This window comes from Heptranchias perlo, chromosome 10, assembly GCF_035084215.1.
Source record: "Heptranchias perlo isolate sHepPer1 chromosome 10, sHepPer1.hap1, whole genome shotgun sequence".
NCBI lineage: Eukaryota > Metazoa > Chordata > Chondrichthyes > Hexanchiformes > Hexanchidae > Heptranchias > Heptranchias perlo.
Window position 1 is genome coordinate 78682749 of NC_090334.1, and position 27101 is coordinate 78709849.

At 45.2% G+C, this 27101-nt stretch overlaps 1 protein-coding gene across 1 annotated transcript in view; it reads right to left on the reverse strand.

Annotated features, from left to right (window-relative positions):
- ttc7b (tetratricopeptide repeat domain 7B) overlaps positions 1 to 27101 on the reverse strand; it is a 336403-nt gene that overhangs the window by 155790 nt on the left and 153512 nt on the right. The window contains exons 11-14 of the mRNA XM_067992068.1: positions 22256 to 22360; positions 7527 to 7644; positions 6676 to 6733; positions 3052 to 3124 (exon numbers count right to left, since the gene is read on the reverse strand). Of these exons, the coding sequence (XP_067848169.1) occupies positions 3052 to 3124; positions 6676 to 6733; positions 7527 to 7644; positions 22256 to 22360 (354 nt within the window). The remainder of the gene's footprint in view (positions 1 to 3051; positions 3125 to 6675; positions 6734 to 7526; positions 7645 to 22255; positions 22361 to 27101) is intronic.

Here is a 27101-nt window from a genome sequence, read left to right on the forward strand (position 1 = left end):
AGCACCGTGCTCATTTTAGTGCTGCTTTCAGTCTCATCACATTATTTGCAAATGTTGAATTGACCATTCCTGGTGCTCAAACAAGCAATGAGGAAAAAAAAGAACACCTGACGTGAGTTTGTGGAAACAAGTCAGATTAGAAAAGGGGACCCATGATAATTGAAGGGGAAGGAAGTTCAAAGCTATCCACGTCCGAACCCCGCTCCCCCAATTTATAATGAAAAAAATACAAATGAGAGATAATCTTTGATGTTTCTGTAGATAAATACCCAGCTGGCAGCATGTTTATCCAGAGTCACATGGCTCTCGATTGGTTCCTGATCAAAGTCACGACCCCCCGCTTGCTTCACTGGAGCCACTCTGACACGTCCTCTATTGATGGCATCAAAGAATGTAGCCGAGCAGCAAGATCATGAACAAGAGACATGGTCTTGTCCCTAACTGCCCTAAGAAGGTGGTGATCATTAAGAGCCAACCAGGTCAGGTGACCTAGAGTCATGAGGAGGCCAGACTGGGTAAGGATGGCAGGTACCCTTCCCTGAAGGACATTAGTGAACCAGTTGGCTTTTTGCAACAATCTGGCAGCTTTTATGGTCGCAAATCACTAGATTTATTAAATTCAATTTCACAATTTGCTATAATGGGATTTGAACTCATGACTTCCGGACTGTTAGTACCATACCGTAGAGATGAAGTCCCGTCTTCGCACTGAGGACACCATCCAACGTGTTGTGTGGCACCACCACCGTGCTAAATGGGATAGATTCAGAATGGATCTAGCAGCTCAAAACTGGGCATCCATGAGGCGCTGTGGGCCATCAGCAGCAGCAGAATTGTATTCCAGCACAATCTGTAACCTCATGGCCCGGCATATTCCTCACTCTACCATTACCAACAAGCCAGGGGATCAACCCTGGTTCAATGAGGAGTGTAGAAGAGCATGCCAGGAGCAGCACCAGGCGTACCTAAAAATGAGGTGCCAACCTGGTGAAGCTACAACTCAGGACTACATGCATGCTAAACAGCGGAAGCAACATGCTATAGACAGAGCTAAGCGATTCCACAACCAACGGATCAGATCAAAGCTCTGCAGTCCTGCCACATCCAGTCGTGAATGGTGGTGGACAATTAAACAACTAACGGTGGGAGGAGGCTCTGCAAACATCCCCATTCTCAATGATGGCGGAGTCCAGCACGTGAGTGCAAAAGACAAGGCTGAAGCGTTTGCAACCATCTTCAGCCAGAAGTGCCGAGTGGATGATCCATCTCAGCCTCCTCCCGATATCCCCACCATCACGGAAGCCAGTCTTCGGCCAATTCGATTCACTCCACGTGATATCAAGAAACGGCTGAGTGCACTGGATACAGCAAAGGCTATGGGCCCCGACAACATCCCAGCTGTAGTGCTGAAGACTTGTGCTCCAGAACTAGCTGCGCCTCGAGCCAAGCTGTTCCAGTACAGCTACAACACTGGCATCTACCCGACAATGTGGAAAATTGCCCAGGTATGTCCTGTCCACAAAAAGCAGGACAAATCCAATCCGGCCAATTACCGCCCCATCAGTCTACTCTCAATCATCAGCAAAGTGATGGAAGGTGTCGTCGACAGTGCTATCAAGCGGCACTTACTCACCAATAACCTGCTCACCGATGCTCAGTTTGGGTTCCGCCAGGACCACTCGGCTCCAGACCTCATTACAGCGTTGGTCCAAACATGGACAAAAGAGCTGAATTCCAGAGGTGAGGTGAGAGTGACTGCCCTTGACATCAAGGCAGCATTTGACCGAGTGTGGCACCAAGGAGCCCTAGTAAAATTGAAGTTCATGGGAATCAGGAGGAAAACTCTCCAGTGGCTGGAGTCATACCTAGCACAAAGGAAGATGGTAGTGGTTGTTGGAGGCCAATCATCTCAGCCCCAGGACATTGCTGCAGGAGTTCCTCAGGGCAGTGTCCTAGGCCCAACCATCTTCAGCTGCTTCATCAATGACCTTCCCTCCATCATAAGGTCAGAAATGGGGATGTTCGCTGATGACTGCACAGTGTTCAGTTCCATTCGCAACCCCTCAGATAATGAAGCAGTCCGAGCCCGCATGCAGCAAGACCTGGACAACATCCAGGCTTGGGTTCATAAGTGGCAAGTAACATTTGCGCCAGATAAGTGCCAGGCAATGACCATCTCCAACAAGGGAGAGTCTAACTACCTCCCCTTGACATTCAACGGCATTACCATCGCCGAATCCCCCACCATCAATATCCTGGGGGTCACCATTGACCAGAAACTGAACTGGACCAGCCATATAAATACTGTGGCTACGAGAGCAGGTCAGAGGCTGGGTATTCTGTGGCGAGTGACTTACCTCCTGACTCCCCAAAGCCTTTCCACCATCTACAAGGCACAAGTCAGGAGTGTGATGGAATACTCTCCACTTGCCTGGATGAGTGCAGCTCCAACAACACTCAAGAAGCTCGACACCATCCAAGATAAAGCAGCCCGCTTGATTGACACCCCATCCACCACCCTAAACATTCACTCCCTTCACCACCGGCGGACTGTGGCTGCAGTGTGCACCATCCACAGGATGCACTGCAGCAACTCGCCAAGGCTTCTTCGACAGCACCTCCCAAACCCGCGACCTCTGCCACCTAGAAGGACAAGAGCAGCAGGCACATGGGAACACCACCTGCACGTTCCCCTCCAAGTCACACACCATCCCGACTTGGAAATATATCGCCGTTCCTTCATTGTCGCTGGGTCAAAATCCTGGAACTCCCTTCCTAACAGCACTGTGGGAGAACCGTCACCACACGGACTGCAGCGGTTCAAGAAGGCGGCTCACCACCACCTTCTCGAGGGCAATTAGGGATGGGCAATAAATGCCGGCCTCGCCAGCGACGCCCACATCCCGTGAACGAATAAAAAAAAAAATACCATAACCACTACACTGCTCTATCCTATATATCCCTCCAATTACTTGTTCTCTAAACCGCAAAGGAACAGCCACAATTCACTGAACATGTTAAAGAAATCAATGTGTTGTGTCCATTACTGACCTGTCTTGATATGGCGAGCTGAAGAGCCAGGTAGAAAGCTGCCAGGTGATCGGTCGGAGATAAACCATGAGCTCTGGGGTGGGCAAGGGACAGGAAAAGCAATGGTGAGTATCGAGGCTTGCGTTTTCTCTGGAAAAAACAATTTAAAGCTGCAGTGCTCTGCAGAGGTCAGAACCTTTTCCCTGTTGGTTTTCTCCAAAGCTCAATTTATGGCCTCTAATCTTCCATGAAACTACAGCTCATCCAAAACTCTGCTGCCTATACCAAGTCCTGCTCCTCATCACTCCTGTCCATGCTGACCTACATTAGCTCCCAGTCTCCTAACGTCTCAAATTTAAAATGTTCATCCTTGTGTTTAAATTACACAGCATTGTGCTACAAGCACAAGCTAATGGATCCTGCACTGTGCTATAAGGACAAGCAAGTGGACATTGAACTGGGATGTATGGACAATCCAGTGGGCATTGCACTGAGCTATACAGACAATTTGGTGGGAACTTCACTGTTCTGTGCTATATGGACAAACTAGTGAGCATTGTATTGGACTATACAGGAGATCTAGTGAGCATTGCATTGGGCTATACAGGAGATCTAGTGAGCATTGCATTGGGCTATACAGGAGATCTAGTGAGCATTGCATTGGGCTATACAGGAGATCTAGTGGGCAATGCACTGGGCTATACAAGAGATCTAGTGGGCACTGCATTGGGCTATACAGGAGATCTTGGGTCTGAAACTAATGTATTAAACTTAAATAAGGACAATTATAAAGGAATGAGGGCGGAATTGGCTAAAGTGCACTGGGTAAACAGATTAGATGGTATCAATGCCACCAATCTTTGTGTCGTCGGTAAACTTAGAAATGAGACTTTCTATGCCTTCATCTAAGTCGTTAATAAATATTGTGAATAATTGAGGCCCCAAGACAGATCCCTGCGGGACTCCACTAGTCACATCCTGCCAATGTGAGTACCTTCCCATTATCCCTACTCTCTGTCGCCTTTCGCTCAGCCAACTTCCTAACCAAGTCCGTACTTTTCCCTCGATTCCATGGGCTTCTATCTTAGCTAACAGTCTTTTATGTGGGACCTTATCAAATGCCTTCTGGAAGTCCATATAAATAACATCCACTGACATTCCCCTGTCCACTACTTTAGTCACTTCTTCAAAAAATTCAATCAGGTTTGTCAGGCACGACCTACCTTTCACAAATCCATGCTGGCTCTCTCTGATTAACTGAAAATTCTCGAGGTGTTCAGTCACCCTATCCTTAATTATAGACTCCAGCATTTTCCCCACAACAGATGTTAGGTTAACTGGTCTATAATTCCCTGGTTTCCCTCTCTCTCCTTTATTAAAAGCGATTTTACAACACCAAGTTATAGTCCAGCAATTTTATTTTAAATTCACAAGCTTTCGGAGGCTTCCCCCTTCGTCAGGTTTCACATCGTTCACCTGACGAAGGGGGAAGCCTCCGAAAGCTTGTGAATTTAAAATAAAATTGCTGGACTATAACTTGGTGTTGTAAAATTGTTTACAATTGTCAACCCCAGTCCATCACCGGCATCTCCACATTATTAAAAGCGGAGTGACATGTGCAATTTTCCAATCTAGAGGGACGGTTCCTGAATCTAGAGAACTTTGAAAGATCATAATTAGGGCATCTGCGATGTGCTCACCTACTTCCTTTAAAACCCTGGGATGGAAACTATCTGGTCCTGGGAATTTGTCACTCTTTAGTGCTATTATTTTCTTCATTACTGTTGCTTTACTTATGTTAATTTTATCGAGTCCCTGTCCCCGATTCAATATTAGTTTTCTTGGGATTTCCGGCATGCTATCCTCTTTTTCTACTGTAAATACTGATGCAAAGTAATTGTTCAACATGTCCGCCATTTCCCCATTGTCAATGACAATATCCCCACTTTCAGTTTTTAAGAGGCCAACACTGCTCCTGACCACCCTTTTTTTCCTAATATAACTATAAAAGCTTTTCGTATTGGTTTTGATATCCCTTGCAAGTTTCTTTTCATACTCTCTTTTTGTAGCTTTATCTGTTTTGTGACCCTTTGTTGATCTTTGTATCTTTCCCATTCGCCAGGATCTTTGCCATTTTTTGCCTTTTTGTATGCCCTTTCCTTATGTCTTACACTGTCCCTTACCTCTTTAGTTGTCCATGGCTGTTTTTTATGGCAAGTAGAGTTCTTGCCCCTCAGGGGTATAAACTGATTCTGTATCACCTTAAATGTTTCTTTAAACATTTCCCACTGATCATCAGTCGTTTTACCCATTAACAGATTTGCCCAGTTTACTGTGGACAGTCTCTGTCTCATCCCATTGAAGTCGGCCTTACCCAAGTCCAGAATCTTAGCAGCTGATTCACTTTTCTCCCTTTCAAACACTGCCTTGAACTCGATCATGTTATGATCGCTATTGGATAGATGTTTACGCACAGTTAAGCTGTTAACTAAATCTGGTTCATTACTCATTACTAAATCTAGTATAGCTTGCCCCCTTGTTGCCTCTAAGACATACTGCTGTAGAAAACTATCCCGGACACACTCAAGAAATTCACTTCCTTTCTTACAGTTGCTAGTCTGCTTTTCCCAATCTATGTGAAGGTTAAAGTCCCCCATTAAGACCACTATGCCTTTGTTACATGCTTGTCTAATTTCTGCATTTATACAATCTAGCACTTCAGAGCTGCTGCCAGGGTCCTATACACAACTCCCACTATAAGTACTTGAAAGGAAAAAATTTGCAGGGCGGAGGAGTGGGACTAGCTGGATTGCTCTTGCATAGATCCGGCATGGGCTCAATGGGCCGAATGGCCTCCTTCCATGCTGTAACCTTTCTATGATTCTATACAGGAATCTAGTGGACATTGCACTGTGGATCATTGTTCCAGTTGAGACCGATGGGATAAATCTCCTCTGACTCGCACTTGTTAAGTGTTCCATCTGGAATGAACTTGGATTAACTCATAATGGGTGCACACCAACCGTACACACTGCTCTTATTTTGGCACTAAAATTTGCAATGTTGCTCAGACAGACTACAAGAATGGCTGGTGCGGGAGGTGGAATTCTTATATTTGCACAGTGGCAAACTACTGCCCTGAAGGTGGAGTAGCGTGCCATTAGCAGTACACTGTGGCCTTCTGAAAGTGGGCTGAGATCACATAGTTGGGGGATGATTAGAAGCAACTTTACTCTGCAGCTGGCTCTACTTGAAAAAAGATTGTTCCATTTTCTCAGTGCTAACATCCCTCCCATGGTGAGCTCTAAAACTCTCGAAAAAAGAACTCCATTTCCTCTTAACTTCCATGCTTCGGTGACGTGTTTTTTTCCCACACGATGACTATCAGACACCCACTCAAAAATATGCTCCAATTAATCCTAAAAATAGGACGCACACTGCTGGTAATTTGCTAGCACTTATCTTGTAGTAGGAAATGGTGCTTGCTCTCCACTGGAGAGCTCAGATAGTGCTGTGCGTGAGTAAAGCTCGCAAGGACAATTTCTCATCCATTTTAGTTGTCATGGTAATAGTAAGAGATTGTGACTTTCTGATGTCTTACCTTTTCTGATAGAGGTTTATATATATAAAAAAAATCTCACACACCTCTGAAATGCTCGAAGTGCTTTTTTCTGGAGATCCTCTTGCATTCCTCTCAATGTTGCTTTTTAAAAAAATAAAATCAACAGGTTGTTAATAAAATGTGTGCAGACCAGGATCATGCCTACCAGATTTAGCACGGCTTGTGACTTCACGATTTAGAAGGGGCAAGATCTGTATCTGCAAGACTTGGGTGAGATGCAAAATCAGACACTAATGTAATGAAGCACAGTTCTAAAGAAGGTGGCACTCATGGGCCTGAGTGAATCCTAGACATATCACATGATTAACTGTACTGCTCTTTGAGCATGTACACATATCCACAACACACACATGCCCTGCATAGGATGATTTTGTTTGGAGCAGCCAGGCCCACAAACTTATCTTCCATAGGCAATTACAGCCCGTACAAAACACAACTGAGGTCAAACACCACATAAGTGAAACCATTTTGTGACAATAGTTTCATACCAAGGGGTCATTTTAAAAACTGAATGTTGTTGGTCCATGAACTATGAAGATGAAACTTCTTGTCCTAAACTGGTTTGGCACACAGTGTGGTGAGTTAGGATTTATTTGTTAAATTGAGAAACCAAGGAGAAGGGCCAAGACCACAGTGCAGGACACCACCCAGTAGAGGTTAGGTGGCACCAGGCTTGGTTGTCAAAAGTCTGTAGGTTTTAGGAGGAAGGGAAAACTGTGGGAGGTGAGGAGCTCTGTCGCTTTGAAAGAATGAGTTAGAGTAGAAAACGATGATGAGCCTCAATTTCAACACATTGAGAATACAGGGAGGAGGAGGAGGGTGTGGCACTGCACATGCCATGGGGCCACGTTGTCAAGTTTTATGGTGCCCTTACCATCTGTGGCCTGGAGACTGTAGGTCAAGCCGAGAGCTAAGAAGCCTTTAGCTCGAAACTCAGCTGCTTTCTCATTCATCTCGGTCACCATCTTAGCAAACTGCTCGCCCTCTCCCAACTGAAGAATGGAAATAAAACAGAGATCAACGTTAGTTTTGTTAAAAGAAGAAAAATGCAGATGATAAAAAAAAAGGGGCAACATTGTTTACTTGCTTGTAAATCCTCATTTCCAGAATTTACCACGAATTAGGTTAAATTCAAACATAATAAACTTACAGGGTCATTCCATCAACTACCTGCAGTGAAACAAGCAAAAAAACAGAAAATGTTGGAAACGCAGCAAGCAAGCAAAAAACAGATGGGGCCAGCTTCTGAAAGAGAAAGATAGATTAAAGTTTTGAGTGTGACGCTTGCACAAGAATTAGCCTTTTGGGAGGTCTCGACCTGAAATGTTAACCCGTCTTCCTCTTTCGGATACCGACTGTGCACTCAGGTGTTAATTCAGATTTCCAGTGTTCATGGTTTTTCCTTCTCTCTCACCCTTCAATGACAAGTGGATTTCAGACTCAGAACCAACCAGTTCACTGATTTTGACATATGGCCATTAACATGTGCTACAATCAGCTTTTAAAAGTGTTCTTGTATTATTTTCCCACCAATTTCTCTCTGGTCTCTCCTGAAGGCTTTGACTCTTTGCTGGGACACAGTTCATCAGGTGCCCGGTGACCTCTGGTATCTCGTTCAAGTGGCCACTCTTCACACAAAAGCCTTGACGATGAGTGCTGACAGGCTAATGGACCCTTATTTCGGATGAGGCATTAAACCGAGGCCCCGTCTGCCCCCTCAGGTGGACGTAAAAGATTCCACGGCCAGTATTTCGAAGAAGAGCAAGGGAGTTCTCTCTGGTGTCCTGGAATATTTATCCCTCAATCAACATCACTAAAACAGGTTGCCTAGTCATTATCTCATTGCTGTTTGTGAGACCTTGCTGTGTGTTAGTATTTGCAGCGGGGTCTCCGAGAGTATTAATATTTGCAGGGGGTGCCTGAGAGTACTAATATTTGCAGCGGGTCCCTAAGAGTATTAATATTTGCAGGGGATTCCCGAAAGTGCTTTAAAAAGACTTGCATTTATATAGCGCCTTTCATAACCTCAGGGCGGCCCAAAGCGCTTTATAGCCAATGAAGTACTCTTGAAGTGTAGCCACTGTTGTAATGTAGGAAACGCAGCAAGATTCCACTAACAGCAATGAGGTATTGCATTGTGTGCTCAAGGGGCCAATTTTCGGATGGCCGAGCACATGCGTTGGTGGCTCCTAAAATGGCGGAATACCGGAGCGGGTTTGGAGCCCGGCGCCAACCCGATGACTTCCGGGTTCCCCAGTGACGCATTCGGGTGCGCGTGCAGCTCCTGAATGCGGGACTCTCACCGGCAATTAAAGCCGGTGGGATGCTGCTTTAGATAGTTAGTTAGATACTTGAGGTACTTGACAGACCTCATTGAGTGGAGATTTTGGCAGGGGTGCAATTTTGAAGGATCCTCAGCGTGTTTTCCATGCTGTAGGAACTACTCCCTGTTGGAGCAGACGTGTTTCAGCCAGCAGCCAGTGGGAGATGCAAAGGATTATTTGACAGGTGGGGGGAAAACCTCATGTATTGAGCAGGGCACTCTGTCACTTCAGACAAAGTTTTGACTGCAACACCTTTGTCTTTCCAAGCAAAATGCTTAATTTATACCTTAAACTCTGCTGTGCAAACATATTTACCCACTTTGCGGACCCCCTCAAACTCACACTGTCAGGATGGGGGTGGTGCCATAGCTGCAATCATCACTTCATCCGAGGATGAGCAACATCACCAGCCTCGCCAGGCACGCCGTCCACCTCCGTCACGTGGAGCTCCACAACACAGTGCTGCACCACAGGCACCTGCACAAAATAGTTGTGCAACTACACATACACCCACTGTAGGGTGACTCAATGGGCGGCATCAAGTGTGGGTGTTCATGGTGAACCTCATGAAACGGACTTACTACACAAGCCAGTCAAGAATGGCCAAGCCATAGCAGTAGTGGTGACAATAATAACATTTAATGTGCCATTAACAAAAATCAAATATAAATAAAAAACATGACAAACCTTCAAACACCCTTGTGCATCCCCTTTGTGCTCACAAAACATTTGCCGTACGCTTACGAGTACTCCTACGTGGTGCTTCCCCTGTGGCTGCAGCAGAGGTAGTGGCAGGTTGCTCTTGTTCATGCCCTGACCGATTAGACGCTTTGGGCCTACGCCCTCTGGGTTTCGGTGTCTGTGAAGGCCCCTCCAAAGACTGCTCCACCTACACTTGTGCAGGGGCAGACTCGACCACCTGGAGAGGAGGCAGCATTGCGGGTACTGGTTGAGAGGGGGGCAATAGGTGAGATGTGGGGGCGCTTTGAGTGGCGTCCCCACTTCCATGTCCCCTTTCGCCATCATTCCTCTCCTGGGCCAGGCCCACATCACTCCTACCACCCTGCTGGACGACAGTTTAGAGGACATGTGTGAAGCCTCGTAAGGCCAGTGCCAGAATATCTGCCTGCTTGTTTAAGGCGGCAGAAAGTTGTTCACCCTGAGTCTGAAGGGCCGTTGTCAGGGCCTCAATGGAATCATTGGTGAGCCGTGCTTGAAGCCCGATGGAGGCTAGCCTTCCCTCCATCGCGGACATTCCCGCACTTACCCACGACACTATCTCAGAGATGCCCTCATGTCCCTGTGACAGTATCTCAGAGATTCCCTCCTATACCTGTGCCACCATTCCACTCATGCAGGAGTTGGACTCCTCCATCCTCTGCGCGATTGTGGAGAGTGCGCATGGTATTTGTTCCAGCACCTTGCAAATGCGCTGCTGCCCCTTGATCATTCTCCTTTTCATGGATGGCCCTCAGGGTTCAGCAACTGTGTCCAGCTGAGCAGAGCCTGGAGAAGAGTGCTCCCACTGACGTGGACTCTCCACAGCTGCCCCTGCCACCAGTGTCTGCCCGTGCTCACATGTGTAGTGACTCACCCATGTGCGATCCCAACTAAGTGAGGATAGGGACCCACCGAGGAGTGCGCATCTGCGCTGGTGGATGGCTCGCTCAGATGTGACGGTGCCCCCTCAGAGGCTGGCTGGTGCTCTGAGGAATCGCCCTCCACCGTCACTGAAGGCCCTGTAAGAGAATGATGTGGAGATGCCGGTGATGGACTGGGGTTGACAATTGTAAACAATTTTACAACACCAAGTTATAGTCCAGCAATTTTATTTTAAATTCACAAGCTTTCGGAGGCTTCCTCCTTCGTCAGGTGACGAAGGAGGAAGCCTCCGAAAGCTTGTGAATTTAAAATAAAATTGCTGGACTATAACTTGGTGTTGTAAAATTGTTTACAACTGTAAGAGAATAGAAGGCAATATTAAGCATGATGACAGATGTTGAGGTGCTGAAGATGGCAAGGCATGTTAACATCATTTGCTATTGTGAGTGCTGAATGTTAAAGTTCTGTCACCAGATGTTTGTCGGATGCCAGTCTCGGCGTCCCCGACGGACAGGCACTTGAGGGTGCGGCTGAGTTCCAGAGCCTCCTGCTCCGCGCCTGTGAGGACAACCAGATTTTGCGGCCCCCCTTCCGGTGTTCGCCCTCTCCCGTGCATTCTGGGCTCTCTTCTCCTATAAGGGGAGAAAGTAGAGAGGCGTGAGTGAGGGATGGTGACGTGGCCAACCGTTGAATGCATTGGTTTGGGTGAGGCTGATCGTAAAAGAGATGCATCAGAGGGTGAGTATGAGCCGAGCCATGACATTGTATGAGTGGTGGGATGAGTACTGGGGAGGTGAGTAAGTGCAGGTAAGTTGAGGATGAGGTTTGAGTGAGTGTGAGGAGTGATGTGATAGAGTAGTGTTGGCAGTGCAGAAGGAGTTGTGGGGTAGGGGCGGTGATGTGGAAGATGGAGTGTAGGAGAATGCGTAAGTGTACTCACTTTGGCTGACCTGGTTAGGTCATTGAAGTGCTTCCTGCACTGTATCCATGTGTGGGAGACGTTGCTGCTGCTGATGATCTCCTCTGCCACCTCGAGCCAGGCCTTCTTGGTGGCAGAGGTAGGCCACTTCCTCCCGTCCGCTGGGTAGAAGATCTCCCTCCTCCTCCTCACTCCATCCAGTAGGACCTGGAGTGAGGCATCGGTAAATCTGGGAGCAGCCTTTCCCCTGGTCTGCTCCATTCTATAATTTTGGTTCTTTGCTGCAGGAGCAGCATTGGAGGACTGCCTCTTTAAATAGGGCTCCTCTAGCTGACAGCCTGTGATGTGGGTGCGCAGTCCGCCCGCTGCGCAGGTTGACAGCGGGAAACCCGGAAGCCAAGGTAAGTGGCTTCCAATTTACCCGTGATCGCGTGGGGAACGGACGGATTTTACTGGGCGAATTACCCACATGACCAGTCACCCCCCCCCCCCCCCACCCCGCTGCCATCCCGCCTCCCTGGTAATATCGGGGCCCAAGTCTCTGGAGTGGGACTTGATCCCATCACCTTCTGACCCAGAAGTGATAGTGCTACCACTGAGCCATGGCTGACACACTAAATATGTGCAGGGTCCCTGGGTGTGTGCTAGTATTTCCAGGGGGTCCCTGGAGTGTTAGCATCTGCAAGGGGTCCCTGGGAGTGTGTTAGTATTTGCAGAAAGGGCCCCGAGAGTGTTAGTATTTGCAGGAAGGCTCCCGGGAGTGTTAGTATTTGCAGGAAGGTTCCCGGGAGTGTTAGTATTTGCAGGAAGGCTCCCGGGAGTGTTAGTATTTGCAGAAAGGTCCCCGGGAGTGTTAGTATTTGCAGGAAGGTCCCCAGGAGTGTTAGTATTTGCAGGGGGTCTCCAGGGAATATTAGTATTTGCAGGGAGTCCGTGGAGGTGTTAGTATTTACAAGGTGTCCCTGAGAGTGTTACTATTTGCAGGGTGTCTCTGAGAGCATTACTATTTGCAGGAAGGTCCTTGGGAATGTTAGTATTTGCAGGGAGTGGTCCCCAAGAGAGTGTTAATATTTGCAGGAAGGCACCTGGGAGTGTTAGTATTTTCAGGGAGTCCCTAAGAGTGTTAGTATTTGCAAGAAGGCCCCTGGGAGTGTTACTATTTGCAGGTGTCCCTGAGAGTGTTAGTATTTGCAGGTAGGTCCCCGAGAGTGTTAGTATTTGCAGGGAGTGATCCCCAAGAGAGTAAAATATAAAACTCACTGCCTTATTGCTGCCCTGGCTGAGGTCAGCAAACTCTTCCAAGCACAGGGATTTTCCTGGTCTGTACAGTTCAGATACTCACTGCCTTGGTAGCTGACATATTTGTTTCACAGTAGTATACCAGGATGCCCACTGATTCCTTAAACATAGGAGATCTTCAGTGTGCTATTAATATTATAGCCATCTATTCTGCTGGGGTATAAATTTAGGCAACAATGTACAAAACCCTTTGTCGAGGGTTTTGCTCAACTGTGGGCTAGTTGAAAGTGCACAGGCAGAGCCTGCTGAGCTCAAATGCACCCTGATGTGTTCAAAGTCACGTAGGGAAACATTTGAGGTTATTTTTAGACTGTTTAATTACAGGCATGAGTTTTTGTTGTTCATTCTTTCCCTCATCTAGATTTCAGGGCTGGAGTTCTACCACAGATTAACGAGATGCTCTGAGATACGGTCTGTTATGTTCCTCACTCTCCCCGCCCCCGCAACCCCCCCCCACCGCCCCAAACAGCATCATTCTTTGAAACAATCAGAAATTGTTATTTGATTCTTATTCACTAACTTTTACATCACCAATAACCCCGACCAATGTGTTGCTTGAGGGTCACTCTCAGGAATGCGGCAACAAGGAGTGATAGGCCGGGAGCCTGCATTTATGATCCCTGCAAACATGCCACTTGGGGGCAGTTGCCAAGTGGAGGCTGGAAGAGAGAAATAAAACTCCAGGACCCACAGTTCCGCTCAGCAATCCTACTTCATTAGAACCTTTCCATTTGTTCTATGGAAGTTAGTTCTTCTTCACATTCTGTTGCCTTCTTTTGCTGGAGAGCAAGAAAAGGGAGGGAATGACACTGAATCCCAATTTGGTCAATGAGCTCCATGGAATAACCGAAGGTAAGAGAGAGAGAGAGAGAGAGAAAGAGAGAGAGAGAGAGCGAGAGCGAGCGCGAGAGAGGAGGGAGTTGAACAATTGCTCCCAAGGCTATGTGAAAAGTCGCAATGCTTTGAACCAATCTACCCAGCATCTAATGGAAAGGGCAGATTGATTAAAACCTGAGCATAAATCCACTAACACACTCCCAGAGACCCCCTGCAAATACTAACATACTTCCAGGGACCCCCTGCAAATACTAACACACTTCCAGAGACCCCCTGCAAATACTAACACACTTCCAGAGACCCCCTGCAAATACTAACATACTTCCAGGGACTCCCTGCAAGTACTAACATACTTCCAGAGACCCCCTGCAAATACTAACATACTTCCAGGGACTCCCTGCAAATACTAACACACTCCCAGAGACCCCCTGCAAATAGTAACATACTTCCAGGGACTCCCTGCAAATACTAACACACTCCCAGAGACCCCCTGCAAATACTAACATACTTCCAGGGACCCCCCGCAAATACTAACATACTTCCAGGGACCCCCCGCAAATACTAACACACTCATAACAACAATGAGAGGAAAGAACTAGGATTTGTTTGGTGTTTTATCATGTCTCTACAAATTACCCAAAAAGTGTTTTGCATACAGTGAATTTCCTTGAGGTGCAGTGGTTGCTGTTCTGAAGGCAAGTGTGTCAGCTAACGTGCACACAGCAAGATCCCACAGACAGCAATGATGTGAATGACCTGCTAATCTATATTTTTTAAAGTGATGTTGATTGAGGGAATAAAGTTGGCCACGATATCAACAGAACTCCCTGCTCTCCACTGAATAGTGCATCATGATCTTTTACATCACTCAGAAGAGTCAAACGTTTCATCCGATAGGACTGCATCTCCAACAGTGCAGCTCCCCTTCAGTACTGCACTGGAGTGTCAGGCTGGATTATGTGCTCAAGTTCTGGAGTGGGACTTGAATTTGTGACCTTCTGACTCAGAGGCGAGAGTGCTACCAAATGAGGCAAACTGACAACCAGCTAAGGAGAGAGAGACCAATTAGAGAGAAACAGCTTTCACATGCTATTTTAAAGGCTGAAATCATGATTTGAAATACTTGAGCTGCTTCTTTAATCCTAAGTGTTAATTAACTTGTTGCTGCAAATCACATGAGACAGAAGTCATTTATTATCATAAATTAAAGGATGTATATCCAATTACAGTATCAGTCCAGGTGTTTTCACTCAGTAACTCATTAATATTTCATTGCGTTAACCACTTTCCAGTATATCCCCCTCAACAGCACCAAGTTGGAAGAGCAACTAATTAAGTAATAATTAATTCCACTGTTAGCCTCTGGCTCACTTTGTCCTCTTATCTGTCTTTCGAAATGGACGGTAGGGACCTGCAGCAGTCCATCATTCAGAGCCATGCCTTCTAGGACATTTGAATCGAACACTTCTTAAACAATATCCATCTCCCCCTCTCCAAAAGACAGTGACTCTAGATGGGGTACATTTCACAGGCACTGGCCAGCTTCCAGTTCCTGCTCCAGGTGATCACTTCAATTTGAGTCTAGATAGTGTCAGCCAGGTATTTGTCTGAGGGGTGGGGGAGAGGCATTACTGCCACACTTGATCCTGTTCACACTCAGCATTCACGCACTCTCTTTCGGGAGCCATTGGGTGACGATTAGGAGCAGGAACCCTGGCTGGTTTCCCCCTCCCTATTGCAGGGATTCGAGTACCCCAACCACCATCTAGATCAGGGGTGTCAAACTCAATATGGTGGGCCTGTTTCGACATCCTGGCACTGGGCCACATTCAGCAGAAGTTATTTGGACACACAGGGGCAGAAATTAAAATGCATTTTGCCCGTTCTTTGGGCAGAAAACGGGCGCAATGAATAGTAATTTCTGGGTCAGAGGTTTCACCCCTCCACCAGCCGGACCCATTTTCGGTCACCCCTAAGTAGGTGCCGGCAGGGGGTGACGTCACGGAGGAAGTGGGGGGTGGGTAGGGTGGCTGCTGCGGCAAGAAATTTAAACGGCGCAGTTCTCCTGGGCTGTTAGAAGTGGTGCCAGGGAGATTTATGGCCCATTCAGGGAGACTAAGCACTGCACACTGCGGACCCGATGGAACTGTTCTACGATCAAGATCAGCTAACTCAGCACAGACTGGGGATCAAACATGGCATCCTCCTGGTTCAGTTCCACAACAGGCACTGCATTTATCTGCATATTTGTATTAAACAATTAGGAAACCTTGAGCCTGTCGCTGTATCCCTCAGATTTGGTTTGTGACAGGCTTATATCTTCCTTTTCCCTTTGTGGTTCTGTTTTGGGCTCTACTATTTCCCCCATCTGGCAGTAAGCCTGATTCTGAGCACCAGCGGTACCAACTAGTGGTAGCGATGAAGATTAATTAGTAAAACTGATTTGACAGCTACCGGTACCCACCTATGCTCTAAGGATCTTGGCCCTGCTACTCCACACTGAAACGCTAGTGACTACACTGTCTGCAATTTAATGAGCTTCAGTCTAACAACGTGGCACTCACAGAATGCTGAGCAGCCCAACCTGCTACGTCATGGATCAATGCTCTGGTTTACAAAGGGTTTTGAAAACAAAAAAACTTCATGTATTCACAGCCATCTTCACAAAGAGACTTGCTGTCTGCAAAACAACGGCTATGTACTTTTTTTTTATTCGTTCATGGGATGTGGGCGTCGCTGGTGAGGCCAGCATTTATTGCCCATCCCTAATTGCCCTTGAGAAGGTGGTGGTGAGCCGCCTTCTTGAACCACTGCAGTCCGTGTGGTGAAGGTTCTCCCACAGTGCTGTTAGGAAGGGAGTTCCAGGATTTTGACCCAGCAACGATGAAGGAACGGCGATATATTTCCAAGTCGGGATGGTGTGTGACTTGGAGGGGAATGTACAAGTGGTGTTGTTCCCATGTGCCTGCTCTGATCAGCATCTCTAAAGTTTGGTTAAAAAGGGTACATTTCTCATCAATCTCCTCTGTGCCCCGTGCATCCATCACCCTTGTGCTCGTTCATCGACAATTGGCTTCTGGTCTGGTCACCTCAATTTTAAATTTCTCAACCTTGTGTTCAAATCCCTCCATGGCCTCACCCTTCCTCTGTAACCTCCTCCAGCCCTACAACCCTCCGAGATCTCTGCGCATTCCTGAATTTAATCGATGCACCAATGGCGGCCGTGCCTTCAGTTGCCTAGGCCCTAAGCTCTGGAATTCCCTCCCTAAACCTCTCCACCAGTCTCTCCTCCTTTATGTTGCTTCTTAAAACCTACCTCTTTGACCAAGCTTTTGATCACCTGTCCTAATATCTCCTTATGTGGCTTGGTGTCAAATTTTGTTTGATAATCGCCCCTGTGAAGTGTCTTGAGGCATTTTACTACGTTAAAGGTATTGTTGTTGTTGTTCCCATGTACCCTGTTCTATGGAGGACAGATGTTACTTGTACGGTGAAGTGTCAGTGTATTAGTGCAGGAAGAGGGGTTGTGGGAGCACGCAATAACAGTAGTGGGATGTAGTATAGCAGGAGGGGTTTCTGAGGTCTGGGAGTAGCATGCCAGGGTGTAGCAGCAATGGGAGGGAGTGCTAGAGAGATAGTACTAGGGAGTCTGGGGTCTGGGTCTGGGTCTGGGAGTCATAGTATCATAGTATTGTACAGCACAGAAGGAGGACATTTGGCCCATTGTGCCTATGCCGGCTCTTGGAAAGAGCTATCAAATTAGGCCCACTCCCCTGCTCTTTCCCCATAACTCTCTAAATTTTTTCCCTTCAAGTATTTATCCAATTCCCTTTTGAAAGTTATTATTGAGTCTGCTTCCACCACCCTTCCAGGCAGTACATTCCAGATCATAACAACTCTATTCGTAAAAAAATGTTTTCTCATGTCACCTCTGGTTCTTTTACCAATCTGTGATCTCTGGTTACCAACCCTCCTGCCACTGGAAAGAGTTTCTCCTTATTTACTCTATCAAAACCGTTCATGATTTTGAACACTTCTATTAAATCTCCATTTAACCTTCTCTGCTCTAAGGAGAACAACCCCAGCTTCTCCAGTCTCTCCACATAACTGAAGTCCCTCATCCCTGGTAACATTCGAGTAAATCTCTTCTGCACCCTTTCTAAGACCATGACGTTCTTCCTAAAATGTGGTGTCCAGAATAGGATGCAATACTCCAGATGACCAGTGTTTTTTTAAAGGTTTAGCAGAGCTTCCTTGCTTTTGTACTTTATGCCTCTATTAATAAAGCCCAGGATCCCATATGCTTTTTTAACAGCCTTCTCAACTTGTCCTGCTATCTTCAAAGATTTGGGTACATACACCCCCAGTTCTCTCTGTTCCTGTACCTCCTTTAAAATTGTACCATTTAGTTTATATTGCCTTTCCTTGTTCTTCCTACCAAAATGTATCACTTCACACTTCTCTGCGTTAAATTTCATCTGCCATGTGTCTGCCCATTTCGCCAATCTGTTTATGTCTTCCTGAAGTCTGTTACTATCCTCCACATTGTTTACTACATTCCCGAGTTTCGTGTCATCTGCAAACTTTGAAATTATACCCTCTATACCCAAGTTCAGGTCATTAATATATATCGAAAAGAGTAACGGTCCTAATACCGACCCCTGGGGAACACCACCCTCCAGTCTGAAAAACAACCGTTCATTACTACTCTCTGCTTTCTGTCTCTTCGCCAATTTTGTATCCATGCTGCCACTGTCACTTTAATCCCATGGGCTTTAATTTTGCTTACAAGTCTATTATGTGGTACTTAATCAAATGCCTTTTGAAAGTCCATATATACATCAACCGCACTACCCTATCAACCCTCTCCGTAACTTCATCAAAGAACTCAATCAAATTAGTCAAATGCGATTTTCCTTTAACAAATCCTTGCTGACTTTCATTTATTAGCCCATACTTTTCCAAGGGCCAATTAATTTTGTCCCTGATTATAGTCTCTAAAAGTTTCCCCACTACTGACGTTAGGCTGACTGGCCTGTAATTGCCGGGTTTATCCCTTTCCCCTTTTTTGAACAGGGGTGTAACATTTGCAATCCTCCAGTCCTCTGACACCATCCCCATATCTAAGGAGGATTGGAAGATTGTGGCCAGAACCTCCACAATTTCTACCCTTACTTCCCTCAGTAACCTAGGATGCATCCATCTGGACCGGGTGAATTTTCTACTTTGAGTGCTGCCAATCTTATAAGTATCTCCTCTTTGTCTATTTTTAATCCTATCATGAGGTACAGACAGTATGAGGTGTCGGCACATTGGACTGAGCGTGGATAATTGGAGAATTGGGAAGGGGGTTACGGCATCTAGCTACATATGGGAAGAGGGTACCAGCGAGGATGGTTGGTGAGAGGCAGTAGGAGGGAGTGAGGCAAGGCACAGGCACTATATGCTGCATACAACAACTTCCATTTATAAAGCGCTTTAAACATAGTAAAACGTCCCAAGCTGCTTCACAGAAGTGTTATCAGACAAAAGTTGATACCAAGCCACAAAGAGATATTAGGACAGGTGACTAAAAGTTTGGTCAGAGAGATAGGTTTTAAGGAGCTTCATAAAGGAGAGAGAGGTGGAGAGATGTAGAGGTTTGGGGAGGGAATTTCAGAGCTTAGGGCCTAGGCAGCTGAAGGCTGTCAATGGTGGGGTGAAGGAAGTGGGGGATGGATAAGAGGCCAGAGTTGTAGGATCGAGATAGTGAGGGGCAAGACCATGGAGGGATTTGAACATGAGGATGAGAATTTTAAAGTCAAGGTGTTCGGGGACAGGAGCCAGTGAGCACATGGTGATAGGTGAACAAAACTTGGTTCAAGTTAGGATACGGGCAGCAGAGTTTTGGAAGAGGTCAGCTTTGGAAATAGGGTCGGCAGTTATAGGAAATGGATACAGGAAGTCTGGCAATACGCAGACTTTGAACATATTGAGTAATGAACCAGATTTAGTTAACAGCTTAACTGTGCGTGAACATCTATCCAATAACGATCATAACATGATCGAGTTCAAGGTAGTGTTTGAAAGGGAAAAAAGTGAATCAGCTGCTAAGATTCTAGACTTGGGTACGGCCGACTTCAATGCGATGAGACAGAGATTGTCCACAGTAAACTGGGCAAATCTGTTAATGGGTAAAACAACTGATGATCAGTGGGAAATGTTTAAAGAAACATTTAACGTGATACAGAATCAGTTTATACCCAAGGGGCAAGAACTCTAGTTGTCGATGACTTTTTTATTTGGCAAGTAAAGAGGTAAGGGACAGTATAAGACATAAGGAAAGGGCATACAAAAAGGCAAAAAATGGCAAAGATCCTGGCGAATGGGAAAGATACAAAGATCAACAAAGGGTCACAAAACAGATAGTAAGAGCTACAAAAAGAGAGTATGAAAAGAAACTTGCAAGGGATATCAAAACCAATACGAAGAACTTTTATAGTTATATTAGGAAAAAGAGGGTGGTCAGGAGCAGTGTTGGCCTCTTAAAAACTGAAAGTGGGGATATTGGCATTGACAATGGGGAAATGGCGGACATGTTGAACAATTATTTTGCGTCAGTATTTACAGTAGAAGAGGATAGCTTGCCGGAAATCCCAAGAAAACTAATATTGAATCGGGGACAGGGACTCGATAAAATTAACATATGTAAAACAACAGTAATGAAGAAAATAATAGCACTAAAGAGTGACAAATTCCCAGGACCAGATGGTTTCCATCCCAGGGTTTTAAAGGAAGTAGGTGAGCACATTGCAGATGCCCTAACTATAATCTTTCAAAGTTCTCTAGATTCAGGAACTGTCCCTCGAGATTGGAAAATTGCACATGTCACTCCACTTTTTAAGAAAGGAGAGAGAGGGAAACCAGGGAATTATAGACCAGTTAGCCGAACATCTGTTGTGGGGAAAATGCTGGAGTCTATAATTAAGGATAGGGTGACTGAACACCTCGAGAATTTTCAGTTAATCAGAGAGAGCCAGCATGGATTTGTGAAAGGTAGGTCGTGCCTGACAAACCTGATTGAATTTTTTGAAGAGATGACTAAAGTAGTGGACAGGGGAATGTCAATGGATGTTATTTATATGGACTTCCAGAAGGCATTTGATAAGGTCCCACATAAGAGACTGTTAGCTAAGATAGAAGCCCATGGAATCGAGGGAAAAGTACGGACTTGGTTAGGAAGTTGGCTGAGCGAAAGGCGACAGAGAGTAGGGATAATGGGTAGGTACTCACATTGGCAGGATGTGACTTGTGGAGTCCCGCAGGGATCTGTCTTGGGGCCTCAATTATTCACAATATTTATTAACGACTTAGATGAAGGCATAAATAGTCTCATATCTAAGTTTGCCGACGACACAAAGATTGGTGGCATTGTAAGCAGTGGAGATGAAAACATAAAATTACCAAGAGATATTGATAGATTAGGTGAATGGGCAAAACCGTGGCAAATGGAATTCAATGTAGACAAATGTGAGGTCATCCACTTTGGATCAAAAAAGGTTAAAACAGGGTACTTTCTAAATGGTAAAAAGTTAAAAACAGTGGATGTCGAAAGGGACTTAGGGGTTCAGGTACATAGATCTTTGAAGTGTCATGAACAGGTGCAGAAAATAATCAATAAGGCTAATGGAATGCTGGCCTTTATATCTAGAGGACTAGAGTACAAGGGGGCAGAAGTTATGCTGCAGCTATACAAAACCCTGGTTAGACCGCACCTGGAGTACTGTGAGCAGTTCTGGGCATCATACCTTCGGAAGGACATATTGGCCTTGGAGGGAGTGCAGCATAGGTTTACTAGAATGATACCCGGACTTCAAGGGTTAAGTTACGGGGAGAGATTACACAAATTGGGGTTGTATTCTCTGGAGTTTAGAAGGTTAAGGGGTGATCTGACCGAAGTTTATAAGATATTAAGGGGAACAGATAGGGTGGATAGAGAGAAACTATTTCCGCTGTTTGGGGATTCTAGGAGTAGGGGGCACAGTCTAAAAATTAGAGCCAGACCTTTCAGGAGTGAGATTAGAAAACATTTCTACACACAAAGGGTGGTAGAAGTTTGGAACTCTCTTCCGCAAACGGCAATTGATACTAGCTCAATTGCTAAATTTAAATGTGAGATAGATAGCTTTTTAGCAACCAAAGGTATTGAGGGATATGGGCCAAAGGCAGGTATATGGAGTTAGATCACAGATCAGCCATGATCTTATCAAATGGCGGAGCAGGCACAAGGGGCTGAATGGCCTACTCCTGTTCCTATATTCCTATGTTACTATATTGTTATAGATAAATCCCAAGACCGTATTGCTCCCCATAAACTATATAGAAGGCCAATGTGATTTATTTCAAATGCATTAATATAATTCAATTCATAGCACAAATCCATCAATATAATTTTTTAATGAAAAATTGCCATTTAGTTAACAGTTTGTACTAGTCTGAAAACCCACACAGGAAGGAAATGTAGTGTACAATGTCACTGCCCATAATCCAGATGATTCTGTAGCACCCTACAGAGGCAATTTGAATTCAGTTCTTAGACGGTCTTACTGTACCGCACATACAAAGAGAATTCACAGGACTTACCCAGTGAAGAGATCCGATGCACAATTTGGTAGCGAGGAGTGGAATTGTGGGATCATCTGGTTTGAGCCTTATACATTCTCTCAGCACCCTCACTGCCCGGGCAGACTAGGGAAAGACAATGGTAGAAAAACATCCTGTTCTAAAATTATTTCTAAATCCAACTGCCTCATTTATATTTGCATTTTGCTACGTTTCTGGTCCCATCCAGTTACATCACTATGAATCAGGAGAGGCTGATATCGACATTACAGCTTCAGTTCCAACCGCCACACTTAGAGTCACACAGAACAAAAGTAGGCTATTCTGCCCATCGTGCCTGTGCCGGCTCTTTAAAAGAGCAATCCAATTAGTCCGACTCCCCTGCTCTTTCCCCACAGCCCTGCAAATTTTTCATTTTCAAGTATGTATCCAATTCCCTTTTGAAATTTACTCTTGAATCTACTATCACCACCCTTTCGGGCAGTGCATTCCAGAACATAGACATAGAAAATAGGAGCAAGAGTAGGCCATTCAGCCCTTGGGCCTGCTCCGCCATTCAAAATGATCATGGCTGATCGTCTAACTCAGTACCCTGTTCCCGCTTTTTCCCCATATTCCCTGATCCCTTTAGCATTAAGAAATTTATCTATCTCCTTCTTGAATACATCCAATGACTTGGCCTCCACTGCCTTGTGTGGGAGAGAATTCCACAGGTTCACCACCCTCTGAGTGAAGAAATTTCTCCTCATCTCCGTTCTAAATGGCATACCCTGTATCCTGAGACTGTGACACCTGGTTCTGGACACCCCAGCCATTGGGAACAGCCTCCCTGCATCTAGTCTGTCTAGTCCTGTTAGAATTTTATATGTTTCGATGAGATCACCTCTCATTCTTCTAAACTCGAGTGAATATAGGCCTAGTCAACCCAATCTCTCCTCATACCTCAGTCCTGCCATCCCAGGAATCAGTCTGGTAAACCTTCGTTGCACTCCCTCCATGGCAAGGACATCCTTCCTCAGATAAGGAGACCAAAACTGCACACAATACTCCAGATGTGGTCTCACCAAGGCCCTGTATAACTGCAATAAGCATAACAACTCGCTGTGTAAAAAATGTTTTCCTCATTTCCCCTCTGGTTCTTTTGCGAATTATGTGAGCTGTGGTGCAGTGGGTAGCACTCTCACCTCTAAGTTAGAAGGTTGTGGGTTCAAACCCCACTCTAGAGACTTGAGCACATACTCCTAGCTGACACTCCTGAGCAGTAGAAGGAGTGCTGCACTTTTGGAGTGCCTTTTCGGATGAGACGTTAAATCGAGGGCCTGTCTGTGCTCTTAGGTGGACGTATAAAATCCCATGGCACTATATCCAAGAAGAGCGGGGGAGTTCTCCCCAGTGTCCTGGACAATATTTTTCCCTCCTTAAAACAGATTATCTGGTCATTATCACTTTGCGGATTGTGGGATCTTGCTATGCGCAAATTGACTGCCACGTTTCCTACATTACAACAGTGACTACACTTCAATGGCACTTCATTGGGTGTAAAGCAAGAGGGCAGGCCATATTAGATTTAATAATGAGTAATGAGCAGATTTAGTTAACAGCCTAATGGTGCGTGAACATTCATCTAATAGCGATCATAAGATGATCGAGTTCAACGTTGTGTTTGAAAGGGAGAAACCCGTATCAGCTACTAAGATTCTAAATTTAGGTAAGGCCGACTTCAACTGGATGAGACAGAGACTGTCCACAGTAAACTGGGCAAATCTGTTAATGGGTAAAACTACGAAGATCAGTGGGAGCTGTTCAAAAAAGAATTTCACCTGAAACAGAATCTGTTTATACCCCTAAGGGGCAAGAGCTCCACTTGCAAAAAAAAACAGCCATGGATGACAAAAGAGGTAAGGGATAACATAAAACTAAACAAAAAAACATACAAAAATGCAAAAAATAGCACAGATCCAGGCGACTGGGAGAGATACAAAGACCAGCAAAGGGTGACAAAACAGATAGTAAGGGCTACAAAAAGGGAGTACGAAAAGAAATTTGTATGAGATATCCAAATCAACACGAAAAATGTTTACAATTCTATTAGGAAAAAGAGGGTGGTCAAGAGCAATGTGGGCCCCTTAAAAACTGATAATGGTGATACTGTAACTAAAAATAAGGAAGTAGCAGACATGCTAAATAATTACTTTCCATCAGTATTCAGTAGAGGAAGAGGATAACATGCCAGAACCCCCCCCAAGGAAATTAATTTTGATTATTGACAGGGACTCACCATAATTAACATAAGCTAATTAACAGTAATGAAGAAAATAATGGCACTAAGGAGTGACAAATCCCCAGGACCAGATGGTTTCCATCCCAGGATTTTAAAGGAAGTAGGTGAGAACATTGCAGATGCCCTAACTATAATTATAAGTTCTCTCGATTCAGGAACTGTTCCTTTAGATTAGAAAATCGCACATGTCATGCCACTATTTAAGAAAGGTGAGAGAGAGAAACTAGGGAATTATAGACCAGTTAGCCTAACATCTGTTGTCAGGAAATTACTAAAGTTTATAATTAAAGATAGAGCAACTGAACACCTTGAAAATTTTCAGCTGATCAGTGAGCGCCAGTTTGGATTTGTACACAAAGACAGGCAGCATTGTAAACAGTGTAGATGGAGGCATAAAATTACAGACAGATATTAATAGATTAAGTGAATGGGCAAAGTTGTGGCAAATGGATTTCAATGTAGGCAAGTGTGAGGTCATTTGGACCTAAAAAGGATAGATCAAAGTATTTTCTTAATGGTGAAAAGCTCGAAACAGTGGAGGTCCAAAAAGACTTAGGGGGTCATAGAAACATAGAAAATAGGAGCAGGAGTAGGCCATTCGGCCCTGCGAGCCTGCTCCACCATTCAATATGATCATGGCTGATCCTCTATCTCAATACCATATTCCTGCTCTCTCCCCATACCCCTTGATGCCTTTTGTGTCTAGAAATCCATCTATCGCCTTCTTAAATATAGTCAGTGACTTGGCCTCCACAGCCTTCTGTGGTAGAGAATTCCACAGGTTCACCACCCTCTGAGTGAAGAAATTTCTCCTCATCTCAGTCTTAAATGTCCTACCCCATACCCTGTGACACCTCGTTCTGGACCCCCCCCACAGCCAGGGGAAACATCCTCCCTGCATCCAGTCTGTCCAGCCCTGTCAGAATTTTAGACGTTTCAATGAGATCCCCTCTCATTCTTCTAAACTCAAGTGAATACAGACCTAGTCGACCCAATCTTTCCTCATACGACAGTCCTGCCATTCCAGGGATCAGTCTGGTGAACCTTCGCTGCACTCCCTCTATGGCAAGTGTATCCTTTCTTATGTAAAGAGACCAAAACTGCACACAATACTCCAGGTGTGGTCTCACCAAGGCCCTGTATAACTGCAGTAAAACATCCTTGCTCCTGTACTCAAATCCTCTTGCAATGAAGGCCAACATACCATTTGCCTTCCTAATTGCTTGCTTTCAGTGACTGGTGTACAAGGACACCCAGGTCCCAACATTTCCCAATCTATCACCATTTAAATAATACTCTGCCTTTCTGTTTTTCCTTCCGAAGTGGATGACTTCACATTTACCCATGTTATACTGCATCTGCCATGTATTTGCCCACTCACTCAACTTGTCTAAATCGCCTTGAAGCCTCTTTGCATCCTCCTCACAACTTACAAGCTCACCTAGTTTTGTGTCGTCAGCAAACTTGGAAATATTACATTTGGTTCCCTCATCCAAATCATTGATATATATTGTGAATAGCTGGGGCCCAAGCACTGATCCCTACGGTACCCCACTAGTTACTGCCTGCCACCCTGAAAAAGACCCATTTATTCCTACTCTCCATTTCCTGTCTATTAACCAATTTTCAATCCATGCCAGTATATTACCCCCAATCCCATGTGCTTTAATTTTGCACACTAACCTCTGATAAAGTCATACATAAAAGGCCTTCTGAAAATCCAAATACACCACATCCACTGGTTCTCCCTTATCTGTTCTACCAGTTACATCCTCAAAAAACTTCAGTAGGTTTGTCAAACACGATTTCCTTTTCATAAATCCATGTTGACTTTGTCTAATCCTGTTGATATTTTCTAAGTGTCCTGTTATCACATCCTTTATAATAGACTCTAGCATTTTCCCTACTACTGATGTTAGGCTATGGGTCTATGTACGTAGATCATTAAAATGTCATGGACAGGTACAGAAAATAATCAAAAATGGAATGCTGGCCTTTGTATCCAGGGGACTAGCATACAAGGGGGTAGAAGTTATGCTACAGCTATACAAAGCCCTGGTTGGACCACACCTGGAGTACTGTGTTCAGTTCTGGGCACCGCACCTTAGGAAGGATATATTGGCCTTGAAGGGATTGCAGTGTAGATTTACTAGAATGATACCTGGACTCCAAGGGTTAAATTATGAGGAGAGATTACACAAACTAGGGTTGCATACCCTGGAATTTAGAAGATTATGGGGTGATTTGATCAAAGTTTTCAAGATATTAAGGGGAACTGATAGGGTAGATGGAGAGAAACTATTTCAGCTGGTTGGGGAGTCTAGGACTAGGGGACATAGCCTAAAAATTAGAGCCAGGATTTTCAGGACTGAAATTGGGAAACACCTCTACATACAAAGGGTGGGAGAAGTTTGGAACTCTCTTCCGCAACGGCAGTTGATGCTAGCTCAATTGTTAATTTTAAATCTGAGATTGATAGATTTTTGTTAACCAAAGGTATTAAGGAATATGGGACGAAGGTGGGTATATGGATTTAGCTCACAGATCAGCCATGATCTCACTGAATGGCGGATCAGGCTTGAGGGG